The following is a 20,367-nucleotide window of genomic DNA, read 5'->3' as shown; positions in this document are numbered from 1 at the left end:
TGTTTGCACATATATTTTGAAAATAAAAAGCTATTATTTTTTAAAAGTCATTAGTAACTTTTGAAAGATTAATTTCAGTTGCATGATAAGATCAAGGACCAAACTATAGAGTGTTTGTTTAGAATCTAGTAAATGAAGAAGTGGAAGCACCCAGTGTAGATGGCTTTTCAAGCAATTTAGAAAAGGAGAGGAGATATATAGGAAGATAGCTAGTGTTGATGAAATCAAATGAGGATTTTTTTTTTTAAAGAATGTGAGCAACTTGGACAGGTTTGTAGGCAGCAGGGCAAATAGACAGTGAGAGATAGGGAAAATTTGCTGGAAAAGTCAGTAGGGTATTGGATTAAGTGTGTTTTTAGAGGAGTTAACTTTGGTCACCTCTTTATATGAAACTGGAGTTGACTTTGATAAGGAAAACCTGTATATGAAATTGGAATGAAGAGACAATGAAATACCTAAATGATGTAAGATAAAGAAGAAAGGAGTTTTCAGTAAATGACTTCAATTTGAGGGAGGAGGGGAAGGTGAAGGGTAGGAACTGAAGCATAAAGTGAGGTCTTAAATTGAGAGGGTAAGGGCAGATGACTGGCTTAAGGAAAAACAAGAATATCTGGAATGGCTATTGTGGAGAGTGAGATAGGGACTCTCCACATTAGGGAGATGCTGATTAGGGAAGAACAGAATGTTTGCCTTGCTGCAGTGAAAGATTAAACAACATAAATCTGCAGTAGACCCAGTCAATATAGTTTTGCAATTTCTCCCAGTTCTCTTAATAGCACATGACTAGGAACAAAGAAGGTGAATGGTATGAGTAATTCGAGGTTAGAATTTGGCAAGGAATAACCAATGATAGAATAAGGGGACAAGGAATTTGTGAATAGAGAATAGTGTTGAATAGAGTTGGCTTACAAAAAGGTTGAGATAGGGGAGGAAGGAGAATGAGCCAGTATGGGGGGAAAAAAAACCCAGGAAGACAATGGAGTTAATAGTGAAGATGAAAAACAAGAATAGGAATCATAAGATATAAAGGAATATGGAACCATAAAAAAAACATAATTAGATAAATGAATTGCAGAATTCATTTGGTCAGCAATGCATTGGTGAACAATAAAAGGGATACTTCTGAGTGATGGCAAGATTTAAGATATGAATACCTAAGATGGCGGTGTAGATCATGTAGATGGAGGTGAAGAATTGGGAATATAATATGCAAATCTAATTCAGTTAGGGTTTGATTTTTGAATGAAATGATATACTTGTACATGTCATTCAATAATTAACAAAAGGAGGCTTATTTAGTATAGAAAGGACACTTATTTAGTATAGAAAAGATACTAAACAAGGATGCTGCAGCACTTTGCTTGGGTTGATGTGTTCCCTTGACTCCATATGGGACTGGATCTGGTCAACAAAACAAGTTGTAGTGACTTGTTGGTCTTGGGCCGTTCTACAAATTGGCTTTATACTCAGGTGACTAGGAAGACACCTCAATATGACCAAAAGCCACCTGGAATTTGCATCAGTTGAGACACAGTGTTAGCCTTAGTCCCTAGACTAATCAATCTTAACCACAGCTTTTTTTTCTTTTAGAGAACTCTGGTAGATTATCATTCCTATCCCAGGCAAATTAGGATATGTGAAGATGGTTCTGGGAGGAAGAGGGACCTGGGATGAAAAAAGTCCTGTCTTCAGTGCCAGTGCCAGTCCTACAGGGCAGCCTGGCACTGGAGATGGTCCTGAGGAAGTCTCACAGTAAAAGAGGAAGTAGGCAATAACTCCTGACACATATGGAGAGTGACTGGGAAGCTGGCAGGCCCTAGTACAGGAGGTCACCCTAGGGAAGGGTAGTGTGCTTCCTCATTGTCTAAAATCCTGCTTGGTCTTTACATTAATCAGTCACTAAGTTTAATCAGTCATTAAGTCTTTCAAAGTTTCCTCTTTCTCCCGTTATAATGTTCTAAGAAGGTGACTGATTGAGTGAATCAATCTAATCACCTTACCCCAATTAATGCAAGTGCCCAGTAGCTATAATCCCTGATATATTCATCAGGGGAGAACACATCTCAATTGTTCACTAGATAAGGATACCTATCTAGGTTCCAGAGTAAGTCCAAGGGAATTGGTTATATTCTCTGAGACTTATGTAAAGCCATGGAGCTGGTTGGGCCCAAAAGATTTTAGCTTTTAACATAAGAGTCAGTCTTGAAAAGGGTGAAAGAGGAAAAGGACCTCAGCTTCAATCTTGGTCTCTTCCCCTCTAACCTCTACCCCACTTTGGGTGGGATAGAAAAGGCAAATTCATATAGTTCTTCTTTGTGTCTTGGTAGATAGATTCCCAAATATTTTGACATTCCCTACTTATTTTGAATGGAACTTCCGTTTCTACCTCCTGCTGGATTTTGCTGGTAATTTATGTGGATATGCTGAATACAAATTCAAGGAGAGCATGAACACAATTTCAAGGCTCTATGTGAAGCACACTGCCCCCCACCCCACCCCCAAAAGACATATCTTAGAGGAACTTCTTTAAGATTTCAGCAAAAAGGACTTCTAGGAGCTTTGAAATTACTTTTGCCATGTCCTCTCTAGACCATCCCACTTTCTTCTGATTCAGTATATACAAGGAATGTTACAGACTTAGAAGGAGGGCACACGTTTATAATAGCTATTCTATAACCTTGGTAAACAGCTTTTTCTAAAAGCTAATTAAGTCTGGCTGGCTAAATTAAATCAACTGATAGTGATGATAAAAAAGCACTCTTGTGGGGACTCTGAATATTAGAAAAGGTACCTCATAATCTTGGAGTCCTTGGGGATAGAGTAGCCATGCTATGTGGACCCAGCTCATCAATGTGATGGTATTTGGGATGGTTTACATCAGAGCCTATATTGTATTGTTCCTGTATAAATTGTTCTTCTAGTCCTACTCACTTATATCTGCATCAGTTCATAGAAATTTTCTCAGATTTCCATCAAAAGGAATGTTTCATCAAGTCTGTTTCATCATTTTTATAGCATAATAATGCTTCATCACATTCAAATATAATGCTTTACTCCTAATTTCCAAATTTTTGCTATAACAATAAGAATTGCTATGATTATTTGGGTTTATGTGAGCCATTTTGCTCTTTCTTTTTAATCACTTTAAAATATAGCTCTAGTAGCAGTATCACTGGGGGAAAAAAGATAGAATAGTTAAGTGACTTTTGGGACATAATTCTAAATTGTTTTTCAGAATGGTGAGACTAATTCATAGACAACATGGAACAATCAATACATTAATTTGCCTATTTTCCTGTAGAAAAACATTCATTTTTTTCAATCTTTAAGATTTTATGGCATTTCTCTTAATATTAGTAATTGGAAACATTTTCCCCCAAAATTGACTATCAATGGTTTAGATTTATTCCTTTGAAAACTGTCTATATTCTTTGAAGAGTGTTTATAAGGAAATTGCTCTCACTTTAAGGTCCTGGAATCTTTATGTATTTTGTATATGACATATTTGTTAGAGAAACTTGCTGCAAAGATTCTCTCTCCCACCCTCCAATTTTCCGTTTCCCTTGTACTTTTAATTGTATTGGTTTTGTTCATGCAATACTCTTTTAATTCCAAATTACAAAAATTAATTTTGTCTTTTGTGGTCCCTTTTTCCCTTATTTGGTCATAAACTCTTCCCCTCTTTATAAGGACAAAAAGGATTTTGTTTCTTGCTCCTCTAATTTACAATATGATTTTAAATATTGAAGTCTTATATTCATTTGGAGCTTATTTTGGTATAAAACATGAGATGCTACTCTAGTTTCTGCTAAACTGTTTTCCAGTTTTTCCAACAGTTTTTGCTATAGCTGGGGATCTTTGGATTTTTTTAGACTGCTGATATGTTCATTTGTTTCTATATGTTTTGCACCTGATCTATTCCACAAATTAATCTATTTTTAAATTTAATTTGTACAAGATCATTTTGTGGATTCCAGTTTTGCAGTATACTTTGAAATCTATTATGGCTAGCACACCTTTTTAATTTTTCTTCACTATTTCCTCGAGATACATGACCTTTTGTTCCTCTGCATGAACTTTATTATCATTTTTCTTAGAGCTACATTCTTTGGTTGGTTGGTTGTTATGATCCTAAATAATAAGTTCATTAGAAATAGTAATATTGTTTACCGCACTGATATAGCCTAACTATGAGCAATAAATAGATCTCCAATTATATAAGGCCTTCATTTCTGAAGAGTATTTTGTAATTGTATTTATGTAGTTCCTGTTTGTGTCTTGGTAGATGCCCAAGGATTTTATACATTCTGTAGTGTTGTTGTTTTTTTAATATAATAAAATATAATATAATGTCCTATAACTTCCTGTGGGATTTTGATGGCATAGGCAAAAAATACTGATTTATTGGGGCTTATTTTACATCTTGAAATTTTACTTAAGTTATTATCTCAATTTTCAGTTGACTGTTTTGGGATCTTCGGATAGATCATCATCTGCAAAAAGTGATACTTCTGTTTCCTTTTTGCCTATGTTTATTTCCTGAATTTCCTAATATTGTCTTATTGCTTTAGCAATAACGCTGAAATAATACTGATAATAACAAACATCCTTACTAAACCCCTGATCTGATTTCAAAGTTCTTTACTTTTTCTCCATAACATATAATATTGGGTTTTGGTTTTTACATAAATACCACTTACTATGTTAAGGAAAAGTCAATTTATGTTTTCTAGTGCTTTTAAAAACCAATGCTGAATTTTTCAGACGTTTTAAATGCATTTATTGATATGATCATGTGGTTTAAAAAATTATTTTTGATATTCATATGGTCCGTTGGGTTAATAGTAGTACTTTTTATTGAATCAATTTGAATTCCTGGTATAAATTCAAAATATTCACAATATATAATATCTTAGCTTCTTCTAATTTTTATTTAATATTGTGTTAATATTCATTAGAATTCATTTTAAAAATTATTTGCTTTTTCTCTAGTTGGTTTGGATATCAATAACACATCTATCATAGCATAGGTTGGAAGAATCCTTTATTTTCATATTTTAGCAAAAAAGTTTATGTAATAATGAAAAAATAGAATATTTATTAGAAAGCATTTGTAAATCCATCTGTTCTTGGTAATATTTTCCTTGAGGATTTATTTGTGGTTTAATTTCTTTTTCTAATATGGGATTACTAAAACAATCTATTTCTTGTTTTATTAATATGCATATTTTACATTTTGTAGCAATTTATTTCATTTAAATTATTGGTATTATTGCATATAATTGTGCAAAGCAGTTTCTGGTAGTTTTATTTATTTCATATTAATTTGTAAATTCTCCCTTTTTCATTTTTGATACATGTATTTTTCCTTTGTCTTTCTTCACCCCACTAGCTATTTATCTGTTTTATTATTAAAAAAAAATAAGTTACTAGTTTTATGTTCCTCAAGTTTGCCATTTTCTCATTTGCGTTTTAGAATTTCTACTTTAACATTTAATGTTTTGTGTGACTTTTTCCAGTTTTTTTTTTTATTTAATTGCATTCATAGTTCATTGTTCTTTTTTCTTCAGCTAATGAAAGTTAGACAATGGACATTTAATCTGGGTTCATAGATGGATTTTTAAAATTCAATACAATTATTCCCTTTACAATCCTATTTATTTTTATGCACTTAAAACCAATATTATATTGTTATGGAAATGTTTGTTTTATTCCATAAATAAAAACAATAAATTTAAAAAATATTTTGATAAGGGATCTATTACATATCTATGGTTTAGATATTTATGTATATGTCTATATGCAATAGACACACACATGCACACAATTCCTCTTAAGGATTGCTTTATCTGTTTTGGTATGTTGTCTCTGTTGCCATTTTTTTAAACAAAATTTTCTATTGTTTCTATGATTTCTTTGTTGATGCATTAATTCGTTAGGGTTAAATTATGCAATCTTTAAACTTTCCTTAAGAGTGAATATATTTTTCTTTATTATGGCCAGTAAAGGATTTGTTTAGTATTTCTGCTTTTCATTTGTTTTTGTAGGGTTTTTATGTCTCAATCCAGGTTCAATTTTTGTAAAGGTCCCATTCACAGCTGAAAAATATGTAAATTTCTATTCACATTTAGTAATTATCAGAGATATAATCTCCAACTTTTCTAAAGTTCTCTTCAAATGCTTATCTTATTTATGTCGGTTAAATTTTCCTGTGTTCAAAAGGGAGTACAATGAGATTCTCCACTATTAAGGTTTTATCATTTCCTCCCTAAAATCCTATTACCTTTTTTTTAACTTAAAAGAAGTTTTCGGATACTATAATGTTTAGTACACGTATATTAAATATTGATATTGACTTGTTACCTATGTTGCTTTTAATCATATAGTAGTTTCTTTGTCTATCTCTTTATTGTCTATTTTTACTGTTGAACTTGTCTGAAATCATGGTTGTTATCTTTGCTTTTTTTTTTTTTTTTTTGAGTTCATCTGAAAGTTAACAGATTTTGTTTTAGAAACTTACTGTTAGAATTCTGTTTCTAGTGGGTTCCTTGCAAATAACATATTGTTAAAATCTGTTTTTGGATGCATTCTACTATCCTTTCCTGTAAGCTGATGTGATGAGTTTAAAACAGTATCTCCCCTTAAAATGTTATATAATGGTTGTAACTGATAGGTAGTTAAGCCTAACACTGGATGCATCCATTGGATGGATATCTCCTATCAATTTCTGAAAGTCATGTGCTAAAATGTAAAGTTTGGGCTAGCTTTCTGGAGGACCTCGGAACCAGCCTTGATCTTAGTGCATGAGTGCAGGAGGCAGAAGAGCCACTGGGAGGTTGGTCAAAAATAGAATGTCTCTCTTCCAGTTCTTCTTAGCCTTTATATACCCTATTACAATTACATCATTATAGCATACTATGTATGTGTGAAGCAGAGAACCATTACACCACCATACTAAGTATATATGTGATCTAGAGAACCATCATCTCAGCAATTCCACTGAATTAACATCTTGTTTCAAGTATACTTCTCCATTGTTCTGCCCACTACATTTCCCCAATTTTTAGAGGATGCCTTCTAATTCATGATCATTAATTGTATATTTTCCTCCCCATCCTGTTCTGACACCTTTTCCTTCTGTCCTCTTCTTCCCTTTTACAAAACAGGTGGCAAATGATAAAAGTTAGCTAAATACTTATAATACATAGCATTATGTGATGTTTCCACTTTATTACTCCTCTTTGCTTATCTATCTTTGCCTCTAATTACAAATTTTTACTTTCTTTTCTTCATGCTCCACTCTCTGATGCTAGTTTGTTTTCCTTAGAAGTAGTTCGATGAGTTCAAAGTGCTTCTACACCAAGCACTTTTATATACCTATGCCTTTACATCTCTTTCACTTTTTCCCTCCTTTCCTCCTTCCCTCCCTTTCTCTCTCTGTATTTTCCTTGGTTCAAATGAAAATGAGGTTCATGAGATGCTTCCATTCCTTCCTCTATCTTTCTCTATTTTTTATTTTCATGCACTCCTCTTAAGGGAGGTGGTAAATTTTCTTGGCATCAAAATGGAAAAAAAAAAACAAACACTTTTATGTCCTCTGTCCTTTTTAACTTTTTCTTTGACCTTTAAAAATATTAGAATTCTTTTATCATCATATTAGAATATAAACAATTCATCATCATAGAGTCCTTTCCAACTGAATAAATAAATGTATATTTACCTTTCTAAGTTTCTTCTGATTGCTAAAACATATGTATTTTAAAGTTTCTATTTGGTTCTTGCCTTTTCATTACAAATGCATGGAAGTAATTTTTTTCATTTAAGTTCTATTATCTTTTTGCATTTTGGAAAGTTGTACTCAGTGCTCTCTCAATTTATAATTCCCAATTCTTGTGTGATTAAAGTCAGCTTTGGCTCCTTGTTATTTGCTCTCTCTTTTTGTTTTTTTGGCTAAATTTGATTTTTGATCTTAATTTCAGTTATGATGTTAATGAGAGTTTTCATTTTCAGGATGAGTCTAGTGGATTTTATTTTTACTTTGTTTGTTGGTTCTAATATATTTGGGTAAGTTTTTAATTCATGATTCTTTGGATTATGGTATCCAGCCTCCATTTATTTGCCCATGATTTTCAGAAGTCTTATGTCTTACATTATCTCTTTGATCTGTTTTCTATGTCTTATTGTCTTAGGGAGTCTATGCTTTCTGTTTGGCCTATATTTATTCTGTTTGGCTTTGTCTGTTCTAAAGTTCTTGTCTTTGCCATTCTTTCCTACAACCTATCTTTAATTTTAGCACTGTCTTTTGTAGATACTTTCATTTTTTCTAGGTATTCTTAAAATATTTCTGACCAGGGCATGCTTTTAAGCTCTACTTAGATATGTACACATATTCTTCTTTTTTTGGATTTGACTTTTAAGTTTCTCTTAGTTCAGTTTTTCTTCATTGTCTTTGCATCTTCTGTTTGTTCTTATATACAGCCACAGCTTCTGGGTTGGTCCTTTGTGTTTGAGTTAGCTGACTTTTGGATGTGTGGATTATATTAGGTCCTACCTTCTGCAGACGTTCCTGTACTTTCAATTTCCTGGCATCTCAATTTGGGTTTTAGTTTTTTCTCTGCATCCTTACACAGTTTTGAACCCAGAATTTCTTCTGTTCTTTCTTCTGAGCCTAGTGGGCATTAAGGTAGTTGTTTTAGTTCTGAGGTCCTCTCTTGGTTGCTGTTTCCTGGGTAGGGTTGCCCAGATGCAAAGCTGCGCTACCTAGGATCTGATATAGTCTGATTTCCTGTTCCACCTTGGATATAGTTGTTTCTGGTTTGCCTGTGTGCTTCTCTGGCTTTGACTCCTACTACACACCTACTAGAGTTTTGCTTTAAATCTGTTATCTTTCCTCTGTTTGGTTTCATTAGAATTCTGGCAGCCTTTTTGTGCAGTCTTAAGACTAGATGTAGGAGGTTTTATAGTTATTTCTCTTTAATTTTATTATTGTTCCTTCTGGTATAATTGTAGCATTTTTGTGGTGTTTGAGCGTATTCCATTGCCCTTTGAGTTCTACACACTCTCATTTCACAATTCTATCAACGACAATCATTTTGAATAGAATGATATGGTCAACTCCTTGTGCATTTGTGCAGTTCTATATGTCTCTTTAGTTATTAAACATTTTTTTCCTCATCAAAAGTTTGTAATTTCACTGGAAGAACTTTGTTCTTTGTATCTCTAGTTAGCTTATTTACAATTCATAGCTCAGGTCATAGAATCTTACTTATTCTCTCTGTATTCCTAGAAGTCTATTCTACCAATGTCTTAGGTCCACACAAGCCTGCTTAGTATTATTCTCTTAACTATAACAAATTCTGAGATAGTGTGGTTTGGCAATAGCAATATTATCAACCAATCATGCCAGACAATGTATGCAGGATACAATACAAAGAGTAAAACAATCCCTGCTCACAAGGAGCTTACTTTCTAATTGGGAAGACAAGCATATATGTAAACATATAGAGAATAAAATACAAAATAGTCAAATAGACATAATTTGAGAAAGCAGGTATAAATAGTTGGGAGGATCAGGAAAAAGTTAAAATAGAAGGTGGTGTTTTAAACTGTACGTGGAAAGAAGAGAAACACTATGAGATGGAAGTGAGAAGCAAATACTCTGTAGGCCTGGAGGACAGTCAAGACAGAGAGACATGGAAGATGGAATGTCCTATATGGGAAATAGAGAGGTAACTAGTTTATTTGGATAGTGGAAGCAGTATTTATTAAGCCCTATTTGCCAGGCATTCTGCTAAATCTGAGGACACACACACACACACACACACACACACACACACACACACACACAAAAGGCAAAAATCGTCCTTTTTACCAGTGGGGAAAGGTCTTTGGAAAATATAGCCTAGATCCCATGTTGGGTGAAACTCTGGAAGATAATATTGCTCCTACCACATAGGCTTCCTGTGACCAGAGGTCACACCTTCCTAAAATTCATAAGATTATCACTTCATTTTCTCTTTATTGGCTAGAATCAAGATAAGAATAGTAGTTTGCTTTTTTCTTTTTGTATTTTCTAGATGATGAAACTGTTAGCAAGTCAAGAATTTATCAGCTGCTCTGGTTTTAATGGAAAGCTTTCTCTTAGAAATAGTAGGTAGAAAAAGATTCCCATCATGGCAATATTTTCTTTGAATGGTGTATGATCTTTATCAAGAACTCATCAGCACTGAAATATTCATTATTGACAACTGGGAAATTCACATAGAAAAATCAAATAAAAAATCTAGTGAAAAATTTTTTTCTATTTGGCCTAGTTTTATGTAACGTTCTTCTGTTTTTCATCCTTTACTTCTTTGCAGACTATTCATAATTAGCATTTAAAAATAAGCTACCACTTATATGGTGCTTTAAGGTTTGCAAAGTACTTCACCTGTTGTCTTGTTTTTATCCTTCCAACTAACATGTGAGGTAGGTGTTATAGTCTCCATTTTACATTTGCAGACACTGAGGCAGTTAGAAATTAAGTGACTTACTCATGGTCACATAGCTAACACATTTAAAGAAGAATTTAAGCTGAAATCTTTCTGAGCCTAAGACCAAAGCTTTACTCAATCTATCCCCTAGTTATCCATCCTTTTCTCCCAGCTACTTTCTTCTTTCTGGCTTTTTTTTTTTAAAGATTGTTTTTTCTTGTTTCTTCTCTATGTCTGACTATTAAGTCTTCTTGGTCAGACCATTCTCCATATCCCATCCCTGTTGCTATTTCCCATGCGTTGAAATATCATCTCTAGGCAGATGACTCCCAGATGTATACATTTAGCCCTAATCTCTCTCCTAAACTACAGCCATGTAGCCAATTCAATTTTATTTTATTTATATCCTATAGTGCCACCAACCACCCTATTTTATTAACAAAAGTTAATGTCTATAGAGAATATACATGTGAGAAACTCATAAAAACCACTACTGCTTCATATTTCAGTTAAACAGTCCCTGTCTTCAATCTTATAATTTCCTTTCCCCCTTTGTATCCTATGACTAGCAGAATGTCTTATGTATTTTAGGCACTTAACAAATTTTTATTGAATGGAATTGTAAATGACCCAGATTCTGTTGCTTTAATCTCAGTAATATGTTAATTCATTTTGTGAATACTGGAAAACCTAGTGTTCCCTGGCTTAGGTAAATTAAAAAAAATTTTTTTTATTTTGAGCTTCTAATCCCAGTGTGTATGATTCATTGGAAAAAGAGTGATCTGTTTTGTTTTTGTTTTTTTAAAGAAAAAATCATCTTCCTAAAGAATATTTGGGGGAAAAAAGCAGAGTAATTAAATTCTAGTTAAAATTGACTTAAGTCCTTAGAAGTTTTCTAGGTCTTTAAGAAATTTAGTGAAATTATCTGAAATGATATTTTATATAGGGGTTCATGGAGCTATTCAATTTCAAATGAATTTCCAGGTTTTAACAGAAATCACCGACTAATCAGAGGAGATAAAATGGCCAAATCTGATTCTATAACACTAAAAAAGTTTCTGTAAATGGAATAACATCAATGTATTTAGAATTAATGGGGAAAATGTTGGAAAAAAACCTTTTGTTACATGCTTTTCTGATATCAAGAAATAGAAGTGATATAAATATATAATAAAGTCACTCATCATTAGGTAAATGGTCAAAGCATATGATCAGTTTTCAAAAGAAAGGAGGGTTATCAACAATCGGAAAAAAGCGACAGATCACTTATCAGCAAAATGCTTATCCAAATAATTTTGCATTTCTATTTGCACCCATCTGATAGGCAAATATTTAAAAAAAGAAAAGAAAAGAAAAGAAAAAGATAATTATTTGAGAGACTGTGAAAGGATAGGAATGTTAATGCACTGGGGCAGTTAAGAAATTCAACCATCCTGAATTTGGAACTAGACTCAGAAAGTCACTAAATAATTGAAGCCACTAAATAATTTGGTACACTTCAAAGAGATCAAAGGGGAAAAAAAACTCGATGTATATGAAAATATTTGTAGCAACATTTTTTTGTTGTTGTAGCAAAGAATTGGAAACAAAGTGGGTATTCATCAATTGGGGAATGGCTGAACACATCCCACATAACAAAATATTATTGTACCATAAAATAATGGAATGGATGGATTCAGAGATGCCTGGGAAGACCTGTAATAAGCTGATACATACAGAATGAAATGAACACAATTAGGACAATGATTATTTCACAATATAGAAAAATTGAGAAAGATTAATAATTCTAATCAAGACAACAAATAATTACAGTTCCAAGACTGATAATGGATCATGCTTCCCATCTCTTGGTAGAGGGAGAGAAATGATGATGATGATGATGATGATAATGATAATGATGATGATGATGATGATGACAATAGTAACAACAATAAACATTTCTTAGCACTTAGCACAAGGTTTGCAAAGTACCTTACAAATGCCTCATTTTATCCTTACAGCAAGCCTGGGAGATTTATTATCCTTTTACAGATGAGAAAATTGAGGCAGGCAGAGATTAGATAACTTGTTCAGGGCCACCCAGGCAATAAGTGTCTAAATCTAGACTTGAATTCAATTCTTCCTGACTTCGGATCCAGTGCAACAGCAGCTTCACAATTCAGAGATGAGTTAATGGAACAGAAATGCAGAATCAGACATACATTTTTCAAATATAAATGTATGGATATGTTCTGCTTCGCAATACTTATTTGTTCAAAAGAGAGCTTGTATTTTTTCTTTTGAGGGGAGAGGGGAGAGTTGGTATGAAATGAGTAGAGATAATGAATCTAAAACAAAGGGAAGAAAAAAAAAAACATCAACAATTGTGTCAGGATATTGGTGGAATGTTGGAGATGTGAGTTATCTCCCTACACATTCCCATAACACCAACTGGTCTGTTTCAAGAAAGGAAATTGTGATGCATAATTAGGACATCTGGGATGAAATCTGCAAACAGGTAGATTGACCTGGGACCCAGTTGTGGATTCTTTGGATAAGAAGAATAAAGATGTCATTTTAAGAATTGTGGCAGAGAGTTCCTGGAACTCTAAGGGAACATCCTTGCCAGCTGAATTTTGAACTTCCTGATATTAGCTTTTATTTATTTTTATATATTCCTGAAGTGCTTTGAGAACTGGTGTACCTGAGGATATTGGGAAATGATTTTAATAAAAGGCTACTTGACAGAGTTATTCACTGTACCAAATGCCTAATACTGAGCTGGACAACAATTAAATAAAAATAAAAAGAATAAACAAATGTGAGTAAAAGGAAGTCCAGAAGAGGACACAGACAAGTAGGTAAGTGGTAGAACTTCCATGTTGAATCTAAGTTATTATTTTTTAAAAAAGTTTTGCATAGTGAAAAACCCAAAGTTTTGTATGTCAGAAGTTTAGTTTCATATACAATTTTTTGCTTTTCTTGGTATATTAATATGAACATTCTCATGCTTTAGAGGATTTAAACTTCTGAAAACTTGGTTGATGGCGGGAAAGAAGAAAATCTCACCAAGGAGATTCCTCCACTAAATGCTCCTAAAACTGAACTTTTCTAAATCTCAAATAAAAACCTGAACTTGAACTGCTAAAATTCATCCAGCAATTTTAAACTCTGAGGACCAAGGCTAGCTTATTTGTTCAACCAATCTTTCTGTTCTCTTCTAGACACAATCAAAAAGTTTCAAACCTTAAAAAGGATCAAAAGGCATAGATGTATAATGTTTGAAGGTTAAAACCTCATCAGTGCTATTCCATTCTATGATATCAAGTAGGTGGGAGACCATATTCTATTTCAAGTTTATTATAGGTGTAACCATAGGATTTAAAACTCTACCTAAACTGGTTTTGGAAAGTGGGATGCTTTTATTTCTACCCTTCTAATTTGTCCTTTTTATGTCCTTTCTCAAAGACACAATCTACAATGCTTCATTACAGTGCTATTTATAATCAAAAGGAAATTTAGATTAATGCTACCTAGAGCCGAAAGAACCAAAAATTGATTCAATATCATAAATGCTGTAACTTCTTTCGTATGGACCCCAGAATAAGATCTTCAAGTTTACTATTAAGATATATTCCTATTTAACTCAGGGAAAATCTGATACTTGTAAAAGTTGTTAAACACTGGCACTTTATCAACAAACATTTATTGAAGCAACTATACAAATTACTAGGTATAGAAGACATTAAAAACAAAACACAATTCTTGTTATCAAATTACTTATAACTCATTTGAGATAACAATTATTGTGCCTATATAAAATAAAAATAGAAATGAAATTCTAAAAGCCACTGTGTAAGTAAAGCAATGATAAAATAAAGATGGGAGTTAAAGAAGAATTGGTTTTTGGAGGCGAGTCTCTAAATGAGTTTTGAAGGTTAATGGCAGTGTTTTTCATACCAGATTGAATAAATTTGAACAGGTAAAAGAGAATCATTGCAAATTCCATTTTCTTCTTCCTTCTCTTTTTTAAAAAATGTCCTCTAATCTTTATTGTTTTTTTAATTTTTAAGAGCACCATAATTTTTCCCATTAACTTCCTTACACCCAGTTAGCCATTCCCTCTAACAAATAGTTATTCCTAAAGTCCACAAAACAAGATAATGAAGAAGGAAATCTTTTTTTTTTTTTTAATGCCTCTGGTTTTTATGTTATATTCATTTCCTAATATATCCTTACCTCTCTCCCACCAAAAACAAAAACAAAAACAAAAACCAACAGGGAAAAAATGAGTTCAGCAAAACCAACATTGATTATGTTAAATAGTGTATTCTATTGCATAGATTCAAACTTTGATTCCTGTGTTTACACTAAAAGGAGGAAGGCATATTTTCTTAACCCTTCTCCAGGTCTAATCTTGGTTATTACAATTATATATTGTTCAGTTTTGTTTTATTGCCCCTTTTCTTGATACTGTCATAGATATTGCATATAATTTTCCAGGTTCTGCTAATTTTACTTTGCATCACCATGTCTTCCCATACTACTCCGACTTCTTAATATTTGTCATTTTTTATGATGTAGTTAGGTTCTATTTTAGTCACATAAAACTATTTTTTTTAACCTTGCCTTCAAGTGATGGACTTTTATATTGTTTTCTGTTCTTTCTTACACTTAAAAAAAAATGTAGCTATGGATATTTTGGTAAATTTGGGGCATTATGTTGGAATATAGACCCAGCATAAAAAAAGAAAACGCACAAACAGTGCTACTACATCCTATCATACTCTTAATCTAGTGCCATACAACCTGCCTGTCTTTCATAGCCAAACCAGTGGTGCAGTGTCATGTTTCCATTGGTATGATAAGGTATCAGCTCTCTAGATATTAATTTTAATTTACATAATATTTTCTTTATCACTTTCCTAAGTCTAGACAATTAACAAAACAACCAATCAAACTGAGCTACTAGTCTTTCTGGTCCCCGCAATTATGTACTTTTGTTTATTTTTAGCATAAACATACATATGTGTGTATGTATTTACTCTACATCTATCCTTTTATTGGTTGATTTCAATTTCTTCTAATTTCTATTCTTTGTTTAGTTAACTATCTGCCTTCTAACCAGTTGTAAAAAATACTTTCATAATTTATTTTTAATTGTTTTTATGATGAAAACTTCTATATGTAAATTCATTTTGAACTTATTGCTTCATATGGTAGGTCTAAACCCATTTTTTTTTCAAACTGCTTTCCAATTTGTCAAGAACTTATTATCAATATATTCCTTGCCCAAATAGCTTATATCCTATGTTTATTAAACTCTGAGTTTTTTGGGTTCAATTACTTCAGATTTTTGCTTGTATAGTTTATTTCTGGTCCAGTTTTCTATTTATAACCAGGACCAAAAAGTTTTGATGGTAATTGCTTTATAATTTGATAAATATTTACAAGTGCTATTCCTCCATGCAACTTTTCTTCCTCTGTTGTTTCCTTTAAAGTTCTGGACTTTATGTTCTTCTAAGAGAATTTCCTTATTATTTTGTCAAGCTCAACAAATTATATCTTTGGAACTATGACATAGTTCTAAATCTGTAATTTAGGTGGTATCAATTTTTATTATATTGATGCAACTCAAACATGATAATGATTATTCCTCCAATTATATGTATATAATTGGCATGTATAAAAGATGTGAGAACCTCCCAAGATTCATTAAGGCAAATGACTTCTACCAATTTCTGGTGACTTTTAAAGGCAGAAATGAAGTGACCAAAAGGAAATTGTAAAGTGTGACCAAAAATTATGAAGGCTCCTGCAAGAAAATGAAAACTGATGTTGAGTTTTCCTCCTGATGATTAACTGAAGGCAGGAAATGTGTAAGAGGAAAATTGATCTAGTAATGAATAGCTGGCTAAGAAAATAATTTGGATTTCTGGATCATAGCTTAAACTATTACAATGACAGACTCCTGGTCAGGGAAAGAAAAGTTAAGAAAGGCTAGTTAAGTATTTGTTAGCTTGGTATCTTACAAATATACTCAAAAAGGTTTTAAAGTAAAAAAAAGAAGAGGGAAGGAGAAAACAAGCAAGATATGATAATGATTAGCTATAATAGGAAGAAAAAAATGATTGAGACATCCAGAAATTCATGAGAAACAAAATCCAAGAAAGGAGCCTGTAGTAAACCAATTAATAAACAAACATTAATCAAGCACTTACTGCTTACTAGGTACCGAGCAAGGTGACAGGGATACAAATACAAAGAAAAAACATCTACTAGCAAGGAGCTTTCATCCCAATTGAAGAGTCAAGTATATAGATGAGTATATATGAAGAAATATAAGCTATTTTGGAATGGAGAACACTGGCCATTGAGGGAGAACCAGAAAAATTTCATGTAGAATATGTCTTGAAGGAAAAGTAGGATGCTATGAAGCATATATAAATGATACATTTGATGTCAGTGCAAAAGCACAGAGATAGGTGATTGAGCATGGTGTGTGGGGAATTACCTGTATCACAATGTCTCCATGAATCTGGGGCCAAATTGTAAAGCTAAACAGAGAAGTTTACATTCTATCTTACAAGTTAACTACATTAAGAAATAACATAGTCATATCTGTGTTTAAGGAAAAATTACATAGGCAGCAGTATGCAGAATGGAGTGGGAAGTAGCTTGAAGATCAATCAGGAAGTCACTCCAATAATCTAGATAAGAGGTGATGAAAATCTAAATTAAGGTTGTATCTGTGTGAGTCAAGGGGAGTTGGATGGGAGAAAAGTGGCACTATAAACTACAAGGTTTAACAAGTGATTAGATTTGTGGGTGAGGAGAGTGAGAAGTAGAGGATAATGCTGAGAGGCTGAAAAAGTGCTTTTGAAAGACATATGGAAATGTTAAAGAAGTAAGGATTTTTGAGGGAAAAGATAAATACTATTTTGGACATATGAGATTTAAGATGTTTCTGGGACATCTACTTTGAAATATTCAAGAAATAATTGGTTATGTGGAACTAAATATTAGGGGAGGCATTGCAAAGTAATATATTGATCTGAGTCATCTAAAGAAAGATGTTAATTAACCAAATAGGAGCTGATTAAGTTACAGAATGAGAATGTAGAGAATAGAAGGTAACAGGGCTTGGGACAGAAACGTGAGGAATACTCATTGTTAGGAGGCATGATATGGATGAGTCAACAAAGGCTGAGTTGCTGCGATCAGACAGGTAAGAGGTTAGAAGAGAATCAGGTCAGAGCAGTATGATGAAAGTCCAGAGAAGGGAGAGTATCCAAGAAGAAAGGGTAGTCGACAGTATCAAATAGAGTAGACCGATTAAGAAGGATGAGGACTAAGAAAAAAATTCTTGCAATTAAGAGGTTATTGGTAACTTTAGAGTAAGCAGTTTCAATCATGTGATGAGGCTAGAAGTCAAATTGTAAAGTGCTGAAGGAGTGAGAGGAGAGAAAGTGGAGACAAGTTTTATCAACAAGTAGAGAGTTTTATAAACAAGTCTGGCTAAGAAATGAAGAAGACAGTTTGAGAGTTTAGTGAAAGATTTTTAAGGATGAGGGAGACTTGGACATGTTTGAAGGTAGTGGAGTTGAGATAGGAGATGATTCAGATTGTAATCTACCAGAGATATCAAATATATCTATATAAATATGTAGTTTAGACAATGCAAAAAGAACCAGAGGTTCTAACATGAGGTAAATTTGAGTTCACAGGTAGCAAGTACTAACAATGAGTATAATATGGCTCTGAATGGTTATACTTCATTCAAAAGAAAAGAAGATGGATAAAGGAATGAAAGATGAAGTAATAGCATTATCTATTCAGAAGATATACTCATGTATGAGGAGATGTAAAAACCTGAGGGGAAGAAGCTTGGTAGAGAACACTGGATAAAGAAGGAGTAACCTAAGTCATTTTGTTATGTGAATGTACCATAGTTCACCTTGACAAAAGAAGAAATAGGTGAGAATTCAAAAACCAGATAAGCCTATAGAATGCTGCTAAAAGAGGATGTTGCTAAGTGGTAGGCACAGTATGAAAGCAAGGAGTATATGAAATATAGCTTCTCAGCGCTAGTGTTGAATCACTTTCCTCTCCTATTAGATCTGTTTCATCTTTTTTCTTTCTCTCCTCCTTTTCCCTATCAGTTTTTATTATCTCTCTCATTATTCCAAAATCTATTCTTTTGCATGATATACTTTATTATATTCCCCAAATGAAACTCAGAAGAAGGAGACTTTTAAAGTCTGGGACATTTTACAGACATTTTTGTAATTTTAATTTAAATCTAGAGTTTATAATTAATTTAAACTAAATGCAATTATAGTTATAAATAAAATCTATAAATACAAATTTAAGTTTAATTTCTAAAAAAAGATTGCTTGGCTCCTGTGCTACCACAACTTCTTGGGACTTTGTAAATCTGTCACTGCATTATCAATCACTTGTTTGAGCATTTATTCTGTATTCTAGTACACAATAAAGAAACTTGACTCTTATTTTGTACAAATGGAAATAATTTATAAAATACTATTCATATTTCAAGCAGAAAAGATCAACTCAAATATTTTCTTGTATCTTAAGTTTATTTTACAGCCCAGTAATTCAGTAATATACAAACTATTTTAGTGTATCTCCAACATTGGAAAAGCCCTGTAATTTGAACTGGATGCTATTTTATTACTTGGCAATACTACTTATCTTTACCATGACGTAGAGTAAAATGCCCTTTGTATAATTTATCTTAAAAATGCAAGAAGGCCTTGAGTTAATGCAATTAGACTATTATTAGCAGTAGTGGAGTTCATTAGTGAATTCTAAATTTGTTTCTACATACACTTCCACCTAGGAGCTTACTAAAACCAACTATCTTAAAATGGAATTGCTATTTAGTTTTCAAGTAAAGTGTCCAAGTACAGATGGCAAGAATAAGTACCTTTACTTTTCACCAATCAAAAATGAATTTGCTATGTTGGGGGAGGGGGACAATACAGATATGCTAATTACTCTTAATTTCCAGTTTAACCAATTTCGCACATTTATTTGTTGCAACGTTTGTGTGATAACCTTTCTTGGTGCCGGCTCTTCAATATACACCTTTAACCAGTAGGGAAAATCCCAAGGTAACAAGATTAGTGTATTGAAAAACACAAACTAAACAAAGTTGGCCAAGTTATTCTGTGAGTCTCAGTTTGTTTCAGTCTAGTATATGGCCCTCATTTAATTTAAAGTGTTGCTGATGCAGACAAGAATTCATTCATATTGTACAAGAACTTTTAAGGAGGCAATGTTCATAAGAACCTTCTCTGTACACCTCCTTTTTATGTGCTTCTAGGCAGGTTACCATATGCTACTTTTAAAAATTTTGCCTTTGCATGACCAAACCCCAGGTTCAGTTTCTATTTTTAAAAAGCACAATTTTAAAGGAAACATACACTTCCCTGAATATAGCTGGGACTATGAATTTTAGCAATAACTATAGCTATTATGTCATGGAGTTTAGGTAATCTGGGAGATATCGATTTCCTTGACTAAGACTTTGAAACTTGCTCCAGCTTCTTTAGCCACACAGGATTTCTACCTGGGCTGTAGATGAGGGTAAAATATCCCATGGAGAACTCCTTCAATAACTACATTTGGAAAATGATCTGAAAAACAAAAGAAAAAAAATCTTATTTCTTATGTGCATCAATACAATATTTTTTGGAAAGAACTAAACAAGATAAGACTCACTATAATTTAAGAAATGGCATCCGTCTCCTGTTTATCCACGTTCAGGATGAGCTATTAGTAATGCTGTTTCAGCACTAAAGCCACTTTAGTTCAGCACTAGGCACTACATGAATGCGCCACCAGATTTGTAGCTTATTGATTTAAGGGATGTTCTAATACTTAATGCTGC

General features: G+C 32.8%; 1 protein-coding gene across 7 annotated transcripts in view; it reads right to left on the bottom strand.

Moving 5' to 3' along the window:
* Positions 1 to 20,367, bottom strand: part of SNX24 (sorting nexin 24) — a 270,365-nt gene that overhangs the window by 15,656 nt on the left and 234,342 nt on the right. For 4 of the 7 annotated variants that reach the window (XM_031939067.1, XM_031939091.1, XM_012542611.3 and 1 more), the window contains 2 exons: positions 20,047 to 20,113; positions 12,474 to 12,799 (listed from right to left, as the gene is read on the bottom strand). In XM_031939067.1, coding sequence (XP_031794927.1) covers positions 12,718 to 12,799; positions 20,047 to 20,113 — 149 coding nt within the window. In that variant the 3' untranslated portion in view covers positions 12,474 to 12,717. Of the gene's footprint in view, positions 1 to 12,473; positions 12,800 to 13,836; positions 20,114 to 20,367 lie in introns of those variants that run through there. The other 3 variants (XR_004229680.1, XR_004229683.1, XM_003761256.4) reach the window with 2 other exon arrangements.

Source organism: Sarcophilus harrisii, chromosome 1 (genome assembly GCF_902635505.1).
Source record: "Sarcophilus harrisii chromosome 1, mSarHar1.11, whole genome shotgun sequence".
Classification (NCBI taxonomy): domain Eukaryota; kingdom Metazoa; phylum Chordata; class Mammalia; order Dasyuromorphia; family Dasyuridae; genus Sarcophilus; species Sarcophilus harrisii.
Note: the sequence above shows the minus strand (reverse complement) of the source record. Positions and strands in the feature narration are given on the sequence as shown.